Source organism: Ranitomeya imitator, chromosome 1 (assembly GCF_032444005.1).
Source record: "Ranitomeya imitator isolate aRanImi1 chromosome 1, aRanImi1.pri, whole genome shotgun sequence".
Classification (NCBI taxonomy): Eukaryota; Metazoa; Chordata; class Amphibia; order Anura; family Dendrobatidae; genus Ranitomeya; species Ranitomeya imitator.
In genome coordinates this window covers 404228168-404248720 of record NC_091282.1, presented here as the reverse complement: position 1 = coordinate 404248720, position 20553 = coordinate 404228168, and the positions used below count along the sequence as shown (strand labels likewise).

Genomic DNA, 20553 nt, shown 5'->3' with positions numbered 1-20553 from the left:
TTGCAACTCCTCCTGCAAAAATCAAAGTCATCATATGGCTGTGTCAACAGAAAAAAATATTTATGACTCCGTAAACCGTGGAGGAAAGAAAAAGCGCAGAAATGAAAAGTTGTCCAATCAAACACTTTCTAGTTTTAGTTTACACTGTCAAAACCAAGACCATTATAGTAAATCAGCCCTGCTTTTTCTTTTTTGCATTGAACAATGACATGCACCTACAGATGTAGACTATTACAGTATGTCTCACAACATGCATGGAGACCATATAGGAATGTAACCTAGAGACACTACACTGAAGAACCAAAACTTTGTTCTGAAAACCTGCATACCCCTTAAAAGCCGACATTATGGCAATGGAAGAACATTTGGTTTTCAACAATTAAATTACATATTTTATATTAATAGACGTTTTGTAAAGGGTTGGATCAGTAACTAACAAAACCACTTGAGAAATTTCTCCAATATGTCATAATTCCTATTAGCTTTGGATTTTTATATCGTCCACCTGGAGAAACATAGAAAAGATTACTCAAAAAAAATGAAACAGCCTCACACATTGTCTGGAGCTAGACCAGCCAGCCATACCTACATGGTATCTATGCCTACTAGGAATTCTAGTGAACCCACATGCTAAAGAGGAGTGCAAATTAGTAGAAAGGAAAAATAATACTTCCACAAAAATAATAAATAGCATTTTTTGTGCTATGGAGAAGGGATTGGGAACTTACATACAGTTTACTAAACACTGTAAAATAGGGCTTAAAGGGAACCTATCACCAGCAAAAATTCTAATAAAACACTTTTAAGACCTTTGACATATAGGTACTTCATAGGTCAACTCCCCCCTTTTAATGTGGGCTCCGATGCTTGATCCCCATGTTTTCAGGCACGACAGCTGATCTGATCAGATGTCATGTGACCCAAACAGGGGGGCTGTTAACTCGTTCAATGCTGCTGTCTATCTCTGACAGCAGCATTTAACATGCCAGGGCCGGAAGTGTTTCACTAGCTCTGCCCATTGGTGCCCCTGTCACATGATCGCTGGGCGCCGATGGGTTGGCATGAAACCTGAAGTCTGCAGAAGACTCCTGTGGTTGTCAATGCCAATCGGCTATGTGCGCCGCCCAGTGTTCATAGCAGATGAGCATTTTTGCTACGCATAGTACGGCTAAAGTCTTACTAAGTGTAGCACAAGCGATCAGATGATCACATCATCAAGTCTCCTAAGGAGACTATTGAAGAAAGCCAACAAAAAAAAGGTTTTTAAAAAGACAAAAAAAAAAATATATAAAAGTTCAAATCACTTACTTTTGCCCCATTCAAAATAAACAACAAGGAAAAAAAATACATTTGGTGTGAATGAGACAGCCCAAGCCCTCTTCACCCCAACGCCAACACGTTCCTGGTCCCCATTAATATCTGGCCTGCTCCAGCAATCACACATTGAGACATGTCCTCAGTGGTGTCTACAGATCACGTCTACAGCCTCCAATCAGCTACAATGGTGGCAATATCATGTTGACAATGCAACGTTGAACCTGAGAGAACAGGGGCCAGAAAAGCATCAGCATTAAGGTACCGTCACACTAGACGATATCGCTAGCGATCCGTGACGTTGCAGCGTCCTCGCTAGCGATATCGTCCAGTGTGACAGGCAGCAGCGATCAGGCCCCTGCTGTGCTGTCGCTGGTCGGGGAAGAAAGTCCAGAACTTTATTTGGTTGCTGGACTCCCCGCAGACATCGCTGAATCGGCGTGTGTAACACCGATTCAGCGATGTCTTCACTGGTAACCAGGGTAAACATCGGGTTACTAAGCGCAGGGCCGCGCTTAGTAACCCGATGTTTACCCTGGTTACCATCCTAAAAGTAAAAAAAACAAACAGTACATACTTACCTACAGCCGTCTGTCCTCCAGCGCTGTGCTCTGCTCTCCTCCTGCACTGACTGTGAGCGTCGGTCAGCCGGAAAGCAGAGCAGTGACGTCACCGCTCTGCTTTCCGGCCGCTGTGCTCACACAGACAGTACAGGAGGAGTGCAGAGCACAGCGCTGGAGGACAGACGGCTGTAGGTAAGTATGTAGTGTTTGTTTTTTTTTACTTTTAGGATGGTAACCAGGGTAAACATCGGGTTACTAAGCGCGGCCCTGCGCTTAGTTACCCGATGTTTACCCTGGTTACCGGCATCGTTGGTCGCTGGAGAGCGGTCTGTGTGACAGCTCTCCAGCGACCAAACAGCGACGCTGCAGCGATCCGGATCGTTGTCGGTATCGCTGCAGCGTCGCTAAGTGTGACGGTACCTTAACAATGGCAAGGGATTACTTAGGTAAGTAAGTTGTCTGGGACAACACAGAGGAGAAATTTAATGATTTTGTAAACCATCTGAATGAAAAAAATGAGATGAACATGGCGTTCACTTCGGTGTTTGGTGGACGCCGGTTGGAATTTCTGGACGTTCTTGTTGAGATCAAACATGATGGTATTTGTACGTCTTTGTTTCGCAAACCTGTCGCGGCTAACACTATGATGCATTTTAACAGTTTTCACCCAGGACATGTGAAAAAAGCAGTACCTCGTAGCCAGTTTTTGAGGGTGAGTAAAGTTAATAACACTGATGAGGGTTTTTTATTACAATCTGAAGAGATGTTACATAGATTCGAACAAAGGGGATATCCACGTAAGTTGTTGGAAACCGTTAAAAACGAGGTAACTGATGAGAGAAAGATAGACAATAGGCATTTGTTGTCTCGTCGAAAAAAGCAGACAGAGAAGAGGTTTACCTTTTGTTTTGCGTTTAACAATATGGATCAGCAGATCAGATTGGCTATCAAAAAGAATTGGCACATTTTGGGTCGAGATAAAGACCTTATGGATATAGTAGCGAGAGGTCCCGTGATAGCAAATAGACGCAGTGTCAGGTTAAAAGACAGGTTGGTTCAAAATCGCATTAAAAAACCGGGTCAAAATTGGTTAAATACAATGATTCCGAAGGGAAATTTTAAGTGCGGTCATTGTTCGTTTTGCAAACAGCACATATTAGATCGAGTATTGCATATAGGGGCGTTAGAACATACAGTGAAGGATTTCATCACATGCCGAACAGATCACGTTGTATATGTGATCTTTTGCCCGTGTAGATATTTCTATATAGGGAAAACGATAAGACTGCTATATATCCGTTTTCGGGAACATTGTAGGTCTTTAGTAACAGGCAAGGGAGTACCGCGTTTAATTACCCATATGAAAGAGCAGCATGGAGGGAGGGCGGATACAATGACCTTTGCCGGTATTGAAAAGGTTAATTTACCTACCAAAGGGGGAGATCTAGATGGCTTGCTTTTAAAATGTGAAGCCAGATGGATCATGCGTAGCAATGCCACGGGCCCGTTGGGGTTTAATGATAGAGTGGATTTGTCTATCTTTCTGCAGTAAAGTTCCATTATTAGATGAGATCTCTCTGGATATTCAGCGTCGTTAGGTTTCCCAATAATGAGTAATAAAGTTATTCTGTATCATTTGTTGTAAGCCAAATATATTGTGATTCCGGCGCTTTCATGCATTTGCATTTGATACATGTTTTTAAGTGTGCTTTTAATTGTTTTTATGAGCGGGAGGGTCAGTCAGCTGAAGAGGGGAGGTGCAGCTTTGTCTGCGCTATATTTCCGCTGCCTCACCTGACCGCTGATGGACCCGTAGAAGCGCAAGCACAGCGCGAAACGGCCGTCGTCCAGGCGCTCCCCTGCTCACACGAGCTGTACCGCTGCAGGCTCCGGCCATGATCTTTATGAAGATTTTGTGAATAAAGTATCGAATCCTGTGAAGATTGGTGAGTGCCCTCATTTCTTCTTGCTTGTGGATTACTTAGGTATTGCTCCTTTTGATATTTTCTAGCCTTCCAAATTGTTTATTTTTAGTTAGGTGGCTGGACTATGCTTTTAATGCTACTTAATGGGTTAACATGTAGATGCACTGGATCTCACCACAGCATGGACATGGGGAGCCCCTTTGGCTGTGAAAAGGATGCCAATAGGTTAACATTAGTAGAAGCCCGAGTGGTACAAACCTGCATTAGGCACTTCTCCTTAGGGCAGTCCCACACGTCCAGATTATTCCGGTACCGGAAAAATCGGTACCGGAATTATCTGTGTCTGTGTGCTGGTGCGTTTCTGTGGCACATCAGTGTGGCACACGTGCGGCACACGTGTGCCGCCCGTGTGCCCACTGGGTACCACACGCACCGTGCCGGAGACAGCGCTAAAGTTTAGCGCTGTCCCCTGCATCGTGCTGAAGCCCCATTCATATCTTCCCTGCAGCAGCGTTTGCTGTAGAGAAGATATGAATAATAGTGTGTAAAGTCCAGATCCAGGTCCCCACCCCCCTCCCACCCCTGTGAGCCCCCCGCTGTGATTAACATACTCTCCCGGCTCCCTCGCTGCTTCCTGTCCTGGCCGCACCTTCTACTGTATGCGGTCACGTGGGGCCGCTCATTTACAGTAATGAATATGCGGCTCCACCCCTATGGGAGGTGGAGCCGCATATTCATTACTGTAAATGAGCGGCCCCACGTGACCGCTCATACAGTAGAAGGTGCGGCCAGGACAGGAAGCAGCGAGGGCGGCGGGAGCTGGGTGAGTATTTTAATCACAGCGGGGGGGGAAACCTGGATCTGGATTTTACACACCATTATTCATATCTTCTCTACAGCAAACGCTGCTGCAGGGAAAATATGAATGGCGGATTCAGCACCAGTGGGGGGGACAGTGCTTAATGTAGCGCTGTCTCCTGCACGGCACACGGACTGCACACGGACAATGTCCGTGTGCGGTACGTGTTTTACACGGACCCATTGACTTTAGTGGGTCCGTGTAATACGTGTGCTCCCACGAACACTGACATGTCTCCGTGTTTGGCACACGAAGACACGTTCTGCAAAAAATCAATGACATCTGCACAGATGCATTGATTTTAATGCGTCTACGTGTGTCAGTGGCTCCGGTACGTGAGGAAACTGTCACCTCACGTACCGGAACCACTGACGTGTGAAACCGGCCTTAGACAGAATAATGGTGGGAACCAACAGTGATTAACTCGCCAGACAACTATGGAGCTGGTCTTAAAGGGGTTGTCTGGTCCAACTAGATAAGTCTGCAGTCACTCTGTGCAACTGCAGACCTATGAATCCCTCCAGCGCACACACTGTGTGCTGCGAGCACTCGGCAGTTTCTGACCCGGGACTGTAAGGGTATGTATTGTATATACTCCTGGCCAGTGGGCGTGCACTCGCGTCCATACACTTGTATGGAGCGAGGCTATGCCTTCTAGTCGGCCATGCCCACTGGATGGCCGCATCACTAGACTGGGCATGACCTCACTCAATACAAGTGTATGGAGCGAGGCTGCGCCCACTGGCCAAGAGTATGTAAGACGCATACATATCCTTTGGTCCCGGGTCACAAACCGGCAATTCCCTGCAGCGACGTGTGTGCGCTGGGGGGATTCATAAGTCTGCAGTCACACAGAATGACTGAAAACTTAATGATTTGCACCAAACAACCCCTTTACTGGTGACGTTCACCCCCATCAACAAAGACTCCTTTTCTCTCGCGTGCCAAGATTTTTTTGTTTCTCTCATGCTTTACTAAGCAAAGCGGGAACATCCTAATATTTAAAAAAATAGAATAAAACTTTGTTCCTTATGACAAAAAAAATATGAAAATGCAAATAAAAACGGTTCAATAGTTTTTTTTATTGAAAAAGTGTATTTTCAACTTAACTTACACAATAACATTCTGCTATGACGCAATCCTCGCAGACTGTATTTTACTATATAGTGCAGGGTTGGGGAACCCGTTTACTGCCGTTTGGATATTTAGACCATAATTTTGGGGCCATCCAAAATAAATCAACTTAAAATTTATCCTGCTATGTTTGGTCAAATATTTAAATAACTCCCACCTAATGTGATGGCTGGATCTGCTCCTCTTTGGTGCAGCGTATGAGGTTAGGTGGTATTGATGATATTCTGCTAGCGACTGCTTTTCCAGATATCTCCTCACAGTGCAAAATTCATCACTGCTCATGTAACATTTATAGACCTCAAGCAGTGGGACAACTGTAGTATATACATCACATAGGAGACTTAGAGACAGCTGTATATACATCATATAGGAGACACTGGGGCTGTAGCAGATGCATCACATAGGATACATTGGGGCTGGGGTGTATACATCACAGGAGACACAGGGTGCATGCACATTACAGGAGGGGCTGTTGCACACACAAACAAGAAATGCTGGCATATACATCACAGAAGATGCTGGGGCACATATGTCACAAGAGGAGCTGCCGCTACTGTTGTCATCGCTGGGGCTACTGGAGCGCAGACTGTGCTGATTCCACCCACAAAGTCCTGATGCTGGCCAGTGTCAAGACAATCCTTCATTCCACGTGCCGCAGAGTTCATTAGTGAAAGCTCCCATTATCAGGAGCATTTTGCCCACTGCTGGCTTGAGCACTACAAACCATGGGAATCAGCCCAGTGGCCACAGACAATCACAGACCAAAGACGGCCCGCAGACCAGAGGTTCCCCACCTCTGATGTAATGTATTATATACCTTCTAACCTATTCTTCCTTGTCTACTGTCACATTGGAAAGCTCGAACAGCTTAGGAAAGTGAAGAAGGCAATCAAAATCCTTAGTCCATTTTAAAGCAGATTTGTGAGCTTAAAAGGAGTCTGTAAGCACAAAATGACTGTTCAAACCAAGTACAAGAACTCGTGCCCTCAGCGTAACCAAGCATTACAATAAACCTTCCCATCTTTGCCCTTTCTTATTTGACTAGAAGTTCTGGCTTTACAGGAGTCTGAAAAGAGGGGAGATAGATGACAAGTTGATAGGAAGATGCACTCAACTGTTGGGCTACACCAAAGATACATTGAGCACGTGTTTGAATGGTCATTATAGGATAGCATATTTACTTTGTTCTAAGAGGATAGAATAGTAATGCCATACAAATAGTAGCTAAAACAGCACATACAAAGTGTGTCTTTTGTTTAAATGGAGCCCTGAAAGACTATAGCAGAAGTATAGTTATGACTCCCTCTGCTCCTCCATGCAAATGTAGTAGTAAGTCTTGCTACATGGTGGGCCAGTGAAAACAGAACAGTGTTTCTTGGAGAATACGGTAGTTACTTACCGATAACGGTATTTCTCAGAGCCCATGACAGCACTACCAGAGAGAGAGGGAATCCGCCCTTCAGGACAGGAAACCTACAGGATAAAAAGGGCGGTACCTCTCTCTCTTGCGTCAGTTTGGTTTACATAGCATCAGAGGTCCTCCAGGTTAGTGACAACAGGAAAATATACAATTTTAACAAAATACTTTATCAGGATTACACCTGTTATGTTTGCTAATGACAGGTGTTATGAAGGCAATCCAGAAACACAGTGTGCTTAGCGATCAGAGCGCACACAGTGATCTGACAAATACCCAAAAATACAAGAACGAGCTCTGAGACGTGGAAACTCTGTAGACTGCACACCTGATCCTATCCTAAACACAACTAAAAGCGGCTGTGGATTGCACCTAACTACCTAGGCAACTCGGCACAGCCTAAGAAACTAGCTAGCCTGAAGATAGAAAAATAGGCCTGACTTGCCCCAGAGAAATTCCCCAAAGGAAAAGGCAGCCCCCCACATATAATGACTGTGAGTAAGATGAAAAGACAAAACGCAGGGATGAAATAGATTCAGCAAAGTGGGGCCCGATATTCTAGGACAGAGCGAGGACAGTAAAGCGAACTTTGCAGTCTACAAAAAACCCTAAAGCAAAACCACGCAAAGGGGGCAAAAAAACCCACCGTGCCGAACTAACGGCACGGCGGTACACCCTTTGCGTCTCAGAGCTTCCAGCAAAACAAAAGACAAGCTGGACAGAAAAAAAGCAACAAAAAAAGCAAAAAGCACTTAGCTATACAGAGCAGCAGGTCACAGGAACAATCAGGAGAAGCTCAGATCCAACACTGAAACATTGACAAGGAGCAAGGATAGCAGCATCAGGCGGAGTTAAGTAATGAAGCAGTTAACGAGCTCACCAGAACACCTGAGGGAGGAAGCTCAGAAGCTGCAGTACCACTTGTGACCACAGGAGTGAATTCAGCCACAGAATTCACAACATACACCGTGCCTAATATTAGAAACACACATTTCATATAATAAGGTGCTCACCGCACACGTGAAAGGGTGGGAATAAGCAGGTGCTGTCATGGGCTCTGAGAAATACCGTTATCGGTAAGTAACTACCGTATTCTCAGTCGCCCATGACAGCACTACCAGAGAGAATTACAGAGATCATTGCTTTAGGGAGGGACCACAGCCTGCAAAACCCTTCTTCCGAAGGTTAAGTCAGACGAAGAGGCCAGGTCTAAGCGGTAGTGCCTAAAGAAGGTTGAAGGTGATGACCAGGTGGCCGCCTTGCAGATTTTGTCTATTGGTACCTCCGACCTTTCGGCCCAGGAGGTCGCCATGGCTCTTGTAGAATGCGCCTTGAGCCCTTCAGGAACTACGTTTCCCGTGGACGAGTATGCCAAGGCTATCGCATCAGTTACCCAGCGAGCTATAGTGCTTTTGGAGGCTTTGAGTCCTTTCCTAGGTCCCTGAAAACAGATAAAGAGAGACCCTTCCTTCCTATACTGTCGGGAGGATTCTAAGTAGTGTATTAAACACCTTCTCACATCTAGAGTGTGGAACTTTTCCTCTTTTTTATTTTTAGGGTTTGGACAAAAGGAGGGAAGGATTATTTCTTGGGACCTGTGGAAATTGGAAGCAACCTTGGGTAGATAAGCGGGATCTGTTTTTAGTATTACCCTATCATCCATGATTTGTGTGAATGGAGGGTTCGCAGATAGAGCCTGGAGGTCACTAATTCTACGGGCAGATGTCAACGCTGTGAGAAGGGCCGTTTTGAAGGATAAGATTTTAAGTGGTAATGAATCTATGGGCTCGAATGGAGGTTCTGTCAGAGCTGATAGGACTAAATTTAAGTCCCAGGTCGGAAGGCTTCTGATTTTTAAAGGTTTAGACCGTATTGCAGCTTTAATAAACCTTGTTACCCATGGGTTAGAGGCAATACTCTCACTGTATAACGCATCTAAGGCCGCTATTTGCACTTTTAAGGTGCTCACCGAGAGGCCCATATCTAAGCCTTTTTGCAGAAATTCTAATATTTTGACCACTTGGACCCCGTCTTGTAATTTTACCCCAGAGGTGGACAAAAACTTTTTCCAGGTTTTACCGTAGATTTTAGTTGTTACTGATTTTCTACTTTTTAATAGTGTAGACACTAATTTATCTGAAAAGCCCCTTGCCCTTAGTAGTGACCTTTCAAGTTCCACGCTGTCAAGTGGAGGTTTGCTGACTGAGGGTGGAACACCGGTCCCTGGTATAAGAGATCCGGAAGATCCGGGAGAACCCAGGGATCGGAGACCAATAGAATTCTCAGCCAGGAAAACCAGGCCCTTTTGGGCCAGAAGGGGGCTATTATGATGATTCTCGCCCTGTCCTGCCTGATTTTCCGCAGAACAGCCGGAATAAGGATGTAAGGAGGAAACGCGTATGCTAGACCCTGAGTCCATGGGATCGTAAATGCATCCAGAGCCCGAGGGCCCCCTTTGGGGTTCAGAGAACAAAATTCCCTTACTTTCCTGTTTTCTGCGCTGGCAAAGAGATCTATTACAGGAACCCCCCAGATTTTGGTAATCCGATCGAAGATGCTTTGGTTTAGTGCCCATTCCCCCTGTTTTAACCAGGTACGGCTTAAGAAGTCTGCTTTTTGGTTCTCTACCCCCTTTATATGCAGCGCAGAGAGAGATAGGAAGTTGACTTCTGCTAATGTGAAGATCTGGGAAGTGGCCTTCATTAGGGCTTGGGATCTAGTTCCCCCCTGATGGTTCAGGTAGGCTACCACTACCTGATTGTCCGAAAAAACCCGGACATGATGCCCCTGTAGGCTGGGAAGAAAATATGATAGAGCGTGACTCACTGCCCAAAGTTCTTTTTGATTTGAAGATACCTCGTATTCTTGATCTGTCCAGACCCCCTGAGTGATACTGTCGTCCAGGTGAGCTCCCCACCCCGTGGGACTGGCATCCGTGGTAACTATCCGAGATGTGTCTATTACCCACGGAACCCCCTTTGATAGGTTGTTGGGATCTAACCACCAGGCTAGGGAACGAATAGTGTTTGAATTTAGAGACATGTTTCCTTCTAGGTGTCCCCCCAGTGTAACCTGATTCCTCAGAATATCCCACTGGAGATCCCTCGTGTGAATTTGTGCCCACTGTATTGCCGGGAGACAAGCAGAAAGGGACCCCAGCAGTGACATGGCCCCTCTCAGGGTCATATGAGGGTTTGAACGAGCTCTGGACACAAGATTTGATATTTTCTGTTTTTTCTGGTCTGGAAGACGACATTCCTGTGTTATCGAGTCCAAAGTGAGGCCTAAAAACTCTTGAACCCTGGTCGGTTCTAGTTTTGACTTTTGGAGATTTAGGAGCCAACCTAACTCTGTTAGGATTTTTATCACTCTGTCGCATTGTTGGCGACAATGTTGGGCTGAGTTGCTGACAATTAGGAAGTCGTCCAGATACGGTATTATTAGAATGTCTTTTTCTCTTATGTGGGCCATCATTTCCGCTACCAATTTGGTAAATATACGAAGCGCTACCGAGATGCCAAATGGAAGGGCCTTGTACTGGTATTGTTTTATTTCTCCTCCCATGACTACCGCTAGTCTGAGGTATTTCTGGGCATTTTTGTGGATGGGGACATGATAGTACGCGTCGCTGAGATCCAACACTATCATGAAGCAATTCGGAAACAGGTTTTTTATTGTTGATTTTATTGATTCCATTTTGAAGGATTGATTTTTTACATAACTGTTTAGTTTCCGTAAATTGATTATTGTGCGGAAAGAACCATCCGGTTTTGGGACCAGAAATAGTGGGGAAAAGAACCCTTTGCCTCTTTCCAGTAGGGGAACTTCTTGGATCACATCTTTCATTATGAGCTTTGAAATTTCTTGTTCCAAGGCCTGTTGTTGCTGAGGTGAGGGTTTTAGTGGGGTGACCACATAGTTTTGGGGAGGAAGGGAGGTAAAGTTTATTTGAAGTCCCATCTTTATCAGATCTAAAATCCAAGAATTGGTTGAAATTTTTTCCCAGGCCGGAAGGTATTGAGACAATCTCCCTCCCACCCTGGGGAAGGTGTCACTTAGGGGGTTTTTTATCTCTTGGAGAATTACCGAAGAGGAAGCCCCTATCCTTCCTTCTCCCATCATCCCATCTGTTCTGTTCCCTTGGGGGACGTCTCCGAAAAAACTTCCTACTCCGAAAGGGCCGTCTAACAAATGGTGCGGCTAAGTTAGGGAACCCCTTTTTCTTATCCCCCGCTTTTTGTAAAATTTCATCTAGGGTTTCCCCAAATAAGAATTTCCCTTCACATGGAATTGAACAGAGTTTTTGTTTGGTCTGTAGGTCGCCCGGCCAGCTTTTTAACCACAGCGTCCTACGAGCTGCATTGGACAGGGCTGCCGATTTTGAAGTAAGCTTGATTGAATCGGCTGATGAATCTGCCAAAAAGGCTGCCGCCCCTCTAATCATGGGAATTGATTCAATCATTTTATGTCTAGATACGCCATCTTTTAGTTGCTTTTCCAAGTTATCTATCCAAATCATTAAAGATCTGGAAGTACATGCGGCTGCTATTACAGGTCTTAGACACCCCCCTGCCGATTCCCAGGCCCCTTTAAGGAAAGTATCAGCTCTTATCAAGGGGATCCTTCAGAGTTCCCATGTCCTCAAAGGGCAATGCGAATTTTTTTGATGCTTTGGCTACTGCTACGTCGAGTTTTGGTGCCTTGTCCCATGACGTAGAAGCCTCTTCCTCAAAGGGATATTTTCTTTTAAGGGAGGGGACGGATGAATTTTTCCTTTCTGGTTTCTCCCACTCTTTCTTAATTAATGCTTGAATATTCTCGTTAAGTGGAAAGACTCTGCGCCTTTTCTGTCCTAGGCCCCCAAACATAATGTCCTGTACTGTTTTGTCAGGACGTGGATCTACAACCCCCATGGTTGATCTTACGGCCTTTACAAGGGCATCTACTTCGTCTAATGGGAAGCAGTGGCGGCCTCCTCTCTCAGAATCCGAGGAGGAGGAGGAACCCTGTCTGTCTGAAGCGTCCCCTTCAGGGCTAGAAGAATCAGAGTGAGAATAGGGAACAGGTGTTTTTTCCTTGACCCCTTCCCCTTTAAGAGATTTAAATGCGGTTTCCACCTCTGATCTTATTACAGATCGCAATTCAGAGGCAAAACTAGGGGCTTCTTCACAAAGGACTTGTCCTATACAGGAGCCACACAATTTCTTATCCCAGTTTTGCAACAGGGGTTCACTGCATAAGGGGCAGACTCTATTCTTAGTTTTCTCCGTTTTTTTTCTTGCCTAAAAACAAACGGAAAGGGGGACCCCAATTATTTGGTGAACTTTCACGAAGATCACTCACCCATCTTGCGCAGCCACAGGTACCGGTTCTGGAGGAGGTATAGGATCCTGTATCAGATCCGTAGTCTGTGGTGTCGACTGGTTAGGCATATTGGCTTTACTCCGCGGCCTGGAATGGCTGCTGGAGCGGGTACTGCGGGTGCCTGCAGAGGACCTTTTCTTTTGGTCATCTGGCTTGCGCTGGTGGTGCCACTGACGCTGACGTTGCTGCTGCTGCGGTGGCTGCTGCTGCTGCTGCAAGGGCTGCGCCTGCTGGAGCTGCTGGTCGCTGTCCTCCATTATTAGGACTGCATGCAGCAAGGAGCGGTTCCACAGCGGTGTTTAAATACTATATCTTTTGGCGCCGATTCACCCCCTCCTCCAGGGCTGCGTTCCCGGAAAGCGCTGATCCCCCTTGGATCACTGAGCATGCGCGCTCTGCCCGGGACCCGGAAGTAGTGCTTTCTATATCCGGTGCAGCGGCCATCTTGGTGTCCTTACACACACCACGCCACCGCTCCGAATCAGGAAGTGCCCCTGCCGCCGAGGCACACCGGGTCCCCGAAGCCCCTACCCCAATCTGGGGAGGCGGCCGCGCTTCCCTCCGCGCACTCTGCAGCCCCATCGGACCCAGCAGCGGCGGCGTCGGATACCGCACCAGCCGTGACAGGGGCCTCCCCGCCGTCATAGGTCGACTGGTCGGCTACGGATCTCAGGTACCATCCTAGAGGGTTCCCTGTCAGGACAGGAAACCAAACTGACGCAGGAGAGAGGTACCGCCCTTTTTATCCTGTAGGTTTCCTGTCCTGAAGGGCGGATTCCCTCTCTCTCTGGTAGTGCTGTCATGGGCGACTGAGAAAGAAGCAATACCGGCACTCGTGATCAGGTAGATGTGCATAGAATTTCTGGAAGATATCCATGTGCACAGTTTTGTTAACTTTGGGATGAGGATTGAGGAAGTGACTGTTTCAGCTCGTATGTATCGTCAGTATGTATTGTTCTTTAACCTGGTTCGATGCAAACATGCTTTAGACATGATGAATTGCTACGGGTCCAAATGGTCATCTACGGTCATATCTCACCAATTGCAATATGCCACAAGCTTCCGTCTAGTTCGCTTCTCATGATCCTCTCGTAGATGTCTGCAACAATTATGGGTATCCAAACACATGCTTATTTTTATGTACATCAGTCCTGGATCCTCTGTTACACCACTTACACACCCAAACATGTATACTGCTTTTTGCTGAAAAGAAACCTCTGTAAATTGATCAGCAAGATTGTCTTTTATTGACAAGTATACAACTGGCCTCCTTCATTTCCAAATGCAATAATGAATCGGGCCCTACATCTCTGGAATATTACTGATATGGAACTGAATTGGAGAGTCCTATATTCTGTACATGTACCTACAGTTCCTAAAATACTAGACTACACTCCTAATTTACAGTGGTGTCAAAAATTGTTTTCCCCTTCCTGATTTCCTATTCTTTTGCATGTTTGTCACACTTAAATGTTTCAGATCACCAAACAAATGTAAAAATTAGTCAAAGATAACACAATTAAACACAAAATTATTTTTTTAAATGATGGGCTTTATTATTAAGGGAAAAATAAATCCAAACCTACAGGGCCCTGTGTGAAAAAGTGATTGTTCCCTAAACCTAGTAACTGGTTGGGCCACCCTTAGCAGCAACAACTGCAATCAAGCGTTTGCGATAACTGTCAATGAGCCTTTTACAAATCTCTTGAGGAATTTTGGCCCACTTATCTTTGCAGAATTGTTGTAATTTAGCCACATTGCAGGGTTTCCGAGCATGAACTGCCTTTTTATGGTCATGCCAGAACATCTCAATTGGATTACTGTCAGGATTTTGACTAGGGCACTCCAAAGTCTTAATTTTGTTTTTCTTAAGCTATTCAGAGGTGGACTTGCTGATGTGTTTTGGATCATTGTCCTGCTGCATAACCCAAGTGCACTTCAGCTTAAGGTCACAAACAGATGGTCAATCTTTCTCCATCAAGATTTTTTGATAGACAGCAGAATTCATGGTTCCATTTACGACAGCAAGTCTTCCAGGTCCTGAAGCAGCAAAACAGCTGCAGACTATCACTCTACCACCACATTTTACTGTTGGTATGATGTTCCTTTTCTGAAATGCTGTGTAACTTATACGCCAGATGTAATGGGACATACACCTTCTAAAAAAGTTAAATTTTTGTCTCGTCAATCCATAGAATATTCTCCCAAAAGTCTTGGGGATCATAAAAATGTTTTCTGGCAAAACTGAGAAAAGCCTTTATGTTCTTTTTTTCTCAGCAGTGGTTTTCGTCTTGGAACTCCGCCATGCAGTACATTTTTTCCCAGTCTCTTTCCTATGGTGGAGTCATGAACCCTGACCTTAACGCTTAACTAAGGTAAGTGAGGCCTGCAGTTCTTTGGATGTTGTTGTGGGGTCTTTTGTGACATCTTTGATGAGTCGTCGCTGTGCTCTTGTGGTAATTTTGGAAGGCCAGGCACTTCCAGGAAGGTTCACCACTGTTCCATGTTTTCTCCATTTGTAGATAATAGCTCTCACTGTGGTTCGCTGGAGTCCCAAAGCTTTAGAAACGGCTTTATAACCTTTTCCAGATTGATAGATCTCAATTACTTTGTTTCTCATTAGTTACTGAATTTCTTTGGATCACAGCATGATGTCTAGCTTTTGAGGATCTTTTTTGTCTACTTCACTTTGTCAGGCAGGTCCTATTTAAGGGATTTCTTGATTGAGAACAGGTGTGGCAGTAATCAATGTGTGGCTAGGGAAGTTGACCTCAGCTTCCCAAAGATGTGATATGCTACAGTTAGTTTATATTTTAATGGGGGGAAATCACTTTTTCATGCAGGGCCCTGTATGTTTGGATTTCGTTTTCCCATCAACAATAAAGGCCTTTATTTAAAAATTGTGTTTTCTGTTTACTTGTGCTATCTTTGCCTAATATTTAAATTTATATAAGAAACATTTAAGTGTGGCAAACATGCAAAAGAATAAGAAATCATGAAGGGGCAAACACCTTTTCACACCACTGTAAGTGTTGGATATAATAGCATTGGACCTATGGAGCAGAATGTTCAAGCTCTTAAAATCCCCTGAATGATCTGACAAAAGGTTATAAAATCAAACTATTTTGAGTTTCCATATGCCAATCAATCTGTATTAAAGGGATTGGCCGCTATATTTTTATTTTGTCACGTGTTGGGGACATGATTTTGTAGCACTTACTAATAATAATGCATATGTATAACATGGTTTCATAGATGCTGATAGACTAGCATTGGCCCAGACCTATCCATTCATCTCCTCTAATTAAAACATTTTGCAAATTTGAAAGTGTTTTTTCCAATTAGAGGAGGCTCATGGACTGGTTTGGCCAGAAATGCTACTCCAACAACAACCATTCTGTGGACAGACAAGCTTTGCAATCTGCAAGTAAGTACAAGAGCAGAACCTGTAATACTTTTAGAATAGTGCCACAAAGTCATGTCCAGCACGTGTTTGAATAAGGCTGGGGATTAAAAGGCAACGTCACCTGTCCCACGACCAAACATCACTAGGCGATGCCGCTACATCACAGTGCAATACAAGTGAATGGTGTAGAATTGTGACACTAAATCGGCTTTGAAGTGTGACCCCATTTCCGTGATGTAGCAGCGACACCTAGTAAACTTTGGTCACGTGACAGGTGTCGCTTCCAAAAATTGCTGTCAAACCCCGAGTCACCATGCAGATCTAGCCTCATTCTAAGAAATGAGATGAACATGACTTAGTGTCATGGCCAAAAAAATCATATTAGAGCTCCAGCCTATAGATAAAGCCACAAGTCCAAACATTATTGTAAATGCAATACTGTAATAAGAGAAACTGAAAAGGCAAAAGTTAATGATGTTTGCTTGGAAGGAAAATAAACATAACACACTATTCAATGACAGACTGCCATTGAGTTCTCTTTCGATTCCAGTTTCTATTTTGACATAAAATTTTCCATTGAAGGTAAAGCTAATGGATAATACAAGTCATTTAAAAGTATACAGAATAAGGTGCACTTTAGGACAGCAGCGTCCAAGGCTTAACATAGTCCAGCAGTACATCAAGAGGATAAGATAATAAACATACAATTACATATGGAGGCATTTGGAACATTAAACAATAAATTGGTCAAACTATAAGAAACATCAGTTTTTTCAGGATCCTTATTTCAAAATGAAGATCAAAAATGATGTCAAACAAAAAGTGAATTAAATTGAGTGGCCACATCTAAGGAGATTTACATTCTGCTTCCTCGGGGCAAAAATCTGAAGTTCAACACATTTATCCCCATGGTTTGGACAACATTAGAAAGTGAAGATATGATCGGGTCAAACGTTCCAGATCATTGTATTTCCAACATCAGACCACAGAATCCAGTTCACTTATCTCTATACTATAATGTAGCAGCTGGCACTTGGAACATTTCATTACTTATAATTCAAAGATTTCCAAGTTATAGTTGTGAATAAATAGAAGAATCTATACGTTACAATATAACAGGACACAAGCATCAGAAACGAATATACAATACAGTTAAATACTTGTTGCTATAAGCCAAATATTGCACGCAAAGTAATCCAAACTTGTAACAGTATCCAGAAAATTAAATATCTGAAATTGGGCTTACAATAACTTACTCTAGGCTTTATACCTGAAGTTGGTTACATTACATTTTGTAAATCCCTGCATGTATTTATGAACACTATATATTTTCAAGAATGCATCGAATGTAAGAACAAAGAAAAAAAAACACAAAAAAACCTAAACAAGCCAAAAAGTTAAAGTTCCAACTAAACACACCTGAATGTCTCAGCATTCCATGTCAAATTCACCGAAATCCAGGAGCTGTTTTATTTGGTAAAGCCCTGACACGTTCGAGCTGCTTGACCCTTGATGTGGTCACTTGTGATTTTCTTCCCTTTTTAAACCAGTCTGCTTTCAATATGCAAGTTTTCTTTGTTACTAGTCAAGGGGGCGTCCCACTCAGCATGATATCACACCTCTGTGGGTGTGATAACGTGATTTTCAAGAGATGGCATCATCGTCTGCTCTCTGCGAAGCTTATGCATGAGCCCAACTTTCTTGCCTATATATGTCATTGCCCCTCTGAATGTACACTTCCTGGCTTCAGAGGCGCACTGCTCATATCCGGAGGAGAAAAAGTCGGTTGGTGTGATATCATGCGGAGTGGGACAATTAGTCAAAAAAAAATTGCCAATTAAAAATAGACTGACCCATAAACAGATGTTTTTTACAAACCGTATAAGGGGGCTGTGAAGGTATATAGAAAGGAATATGCAAATTTTGGTGGGTTGGAGGGAAAGGTGGACCCGTCAAATTCCCTTTACCCTGATTCCAGCGATGTGTCACTTATTTTGTCAAAATTATATCAAGTAGCCCAATGAATGTTTTTCTTCTGTAGATCTAGCAGTCCTCAAGAATGCTGAGCTCTGGATAACCCCATCCATACCACTGATTGGAAGCTTTCTGCCCATGTACAATTAGGTTTGGGGATGTATAGAGCTCATGAATATGGAGGACTACCTGGCAGCAAGTTTACTAGTCCTCTATTGTTATTATCCTGCAAATAAAACAGATTTTATCAAAATCACACTAAGCAGCCCAGTAAGGGACACATCACTGGAATTATGCTGCTCTCGGATTACGTGATGGAAACCTGGTGACAGATTCCCATTAAAGACTTCCTTTCAGGACTAGTGCCCGTTGTTCGAGATGATAGATAGATTAGTATCTAGACCCTAGATTTTAAATTGAACGCTCCCACATACTGCTAAATATTTGTTCTTAGGGTAAAGAGCATGAGCCATAATGATTTTTCTGTAAGCTTTTATCAGTTTTCCCAAGATCAGTAGCTCTGCATGTGTCTGTAACCCCTCTATATAATGTGTATATTGATAAGGACACGAGATATTGGCATTTAGTATGTTCAGATATCACATCAACAGTCCATATCTGAAGGATAATTTTCAACCCCGATCTATATAACCTATTTAGATATACAAACATCCGCCCCACTCTGGACACTTTTCTAGGAGTCAGAGCCAGGAAGAGCCACAAAGAGATGGAGGACTAGGCATGGTCTATTATGTGGTCACTAGTAATGAGCGAACATGCTCGGATAAGGTGTTATCGGAGCATGCTCGAGTGCCAATCGAGTAACTTCGGCATGCTCGAAAAAATTGTCCGAGTCCCAGCAGCTGTATGTCCCTCAGCTGTTAGACAGCTGTAACACATGCAGGGATTGCCTAACAAACAGACAATCCCTGCATGAATTACGGCTGTCAAACAGCCGTGAGACATGCAGCCCCGAGGACTCGAACATAGTATTTGAGCATGCCGAAGACACTCGAGCATGCTCAGATAACTTCTTATCCGAGCACATTCGCTCATCACTAGTGGTCACCTATTTGAACAACCCATTAAGCAGCACAGAACAAAGCAAACTTTTTTTTTCTGTACTCATTTCTATGAATGTGTGCCTGAGTTTAGGGAATTTAAGATCACAACATGCCTCTTCCCCAACCGTTGCTACATAGATGCCTGTTTGACACTAGTGAGACCCAGAACACAAAGGTAAAGATAACAGTGCTGCTACTGAGCCAGAAATGGACACAACTGTGAACACATAACTGTGAACAATGAACCTTTTACAAAGTTTCCAAGGAAAGGAAATGCAATAGTGCAAAAATCATCCAAATGAAATACACCGAGAAATATAGTTCTGTAGCAACAAGTACTAGAAACACTGTGCAACGAACAATACCGAATGTGGCTCTTCAGGTATGTCAGCCATCTGCACACGTTAGATTGGAGAAATCACCTAAAGAAGGGGGAAAAACATGCAACACAAGCAGGAGAACAAAGAACTCCGCTATATATGCCCATAGCAGACCCCAACAAAGTCTCCGCTCAAGCCAGCAATGTTTTCATTAAGTAACTCTTGTATAATTCTACCGGCCTATGCTTCAGTGCCAAAAGCAGGCCGTGTTAACATTCTTTATTCTTCTGGGCGCTTTTCGAGCAAATTCGCGAGATCTCGGAGTCTGAAAATCCTTCATCTTCTACTGCTAAGGTTTCAAAATCTGCAGCTACATCCGGCAGATCAGTGTCGGCTTCATCATTGCTCTCCGCGCTGTAGTCCACTTCTTCCAGGAAGCGAGGCTCATCATCATCCAAGACATACGTAGTCGGACTGGAATGAAAAATATGAAAAATACACATTTAAATAAAAAAATAATAATAAAAAAAAAATAAACACAGCCCATAGAAATCAGATTTTAGGTTATGTCCACATGCGGCATTTTTTCCCTGCTAAAATGAAACTGTGTTTTACAAGAACGGCAAAAGCGATGAGATTTTAGAAATCTCACGTACACACATTGAAAAAAAAACAAAACTATGACTGAATTTGAGCCCTGCAGCATGTGAATTCTTTCAGCGTTTCAGTTGCATTTTTTTCACCCTCAGAAAGCAATAAGAAAGCACTGCAACGATCACGATATAACACATTGCATTTTTGCAGTGGTTTTGGTATTATGTATTATGTATGTAGATAAATCACACATGGAATCTGCCTGAATAATGCAGCAATATACGCCGCTATTTGCTGGGTTTGTAATATGCAGCATTTTTACTGCAGAGAGTCTAGATTTGGATGCAGAAAAAAAATGCCACTAATTCTTTAATTCACAGACATCTCACACTTCGGACTTTCAGGCTATGTGCACACACTGCGGATTTTGCTGCGGATCTGCAACAGTTTTCCATGAGTTTACAGTACCATGTAAACCTATGGAAAACAAAATCTGCAGTGCACATGCTGCAGAAAAAACGCGCGGAAACGCTGTTTATTCCGCAGCATGTCAATTCTTTGTGCGGATTCCGCAGCGTTTTACACCTGCTCTATATTAGGAATCCGCAGGTGTAAAACC

General features: G+C 43.8%; 1 protein-coding gene across 2 annotated transcripts in view; it reads right to left on the bottom strand.

Annotated features, from left to right (window-relative positions):
• Positions 1 to 16403: 16403 nt before the first annotated feature.
• The window catches only part of AGTPBP1 (ATP/GTP binding carboxypeptidase 1), a 223276-nt gene continuing 219126 nt past the window's right edge, over positions 16404 to 20553 (bottom strand). For both annotated transcript variants that reach the window (XM_069762493.1, XM_069762500.1), the window contains one exon: positions 16404 to 19814. In XM_069762493.1, coding sequence (XP_069618594.1) covers positions 19610 to 19814 — 205 coding nt within the window. In that variant the 3' untranslated portion in view covers positions 16404 to 19609. The remainder of the gene's footprint in view (positions 19815 to 20553) is intronic.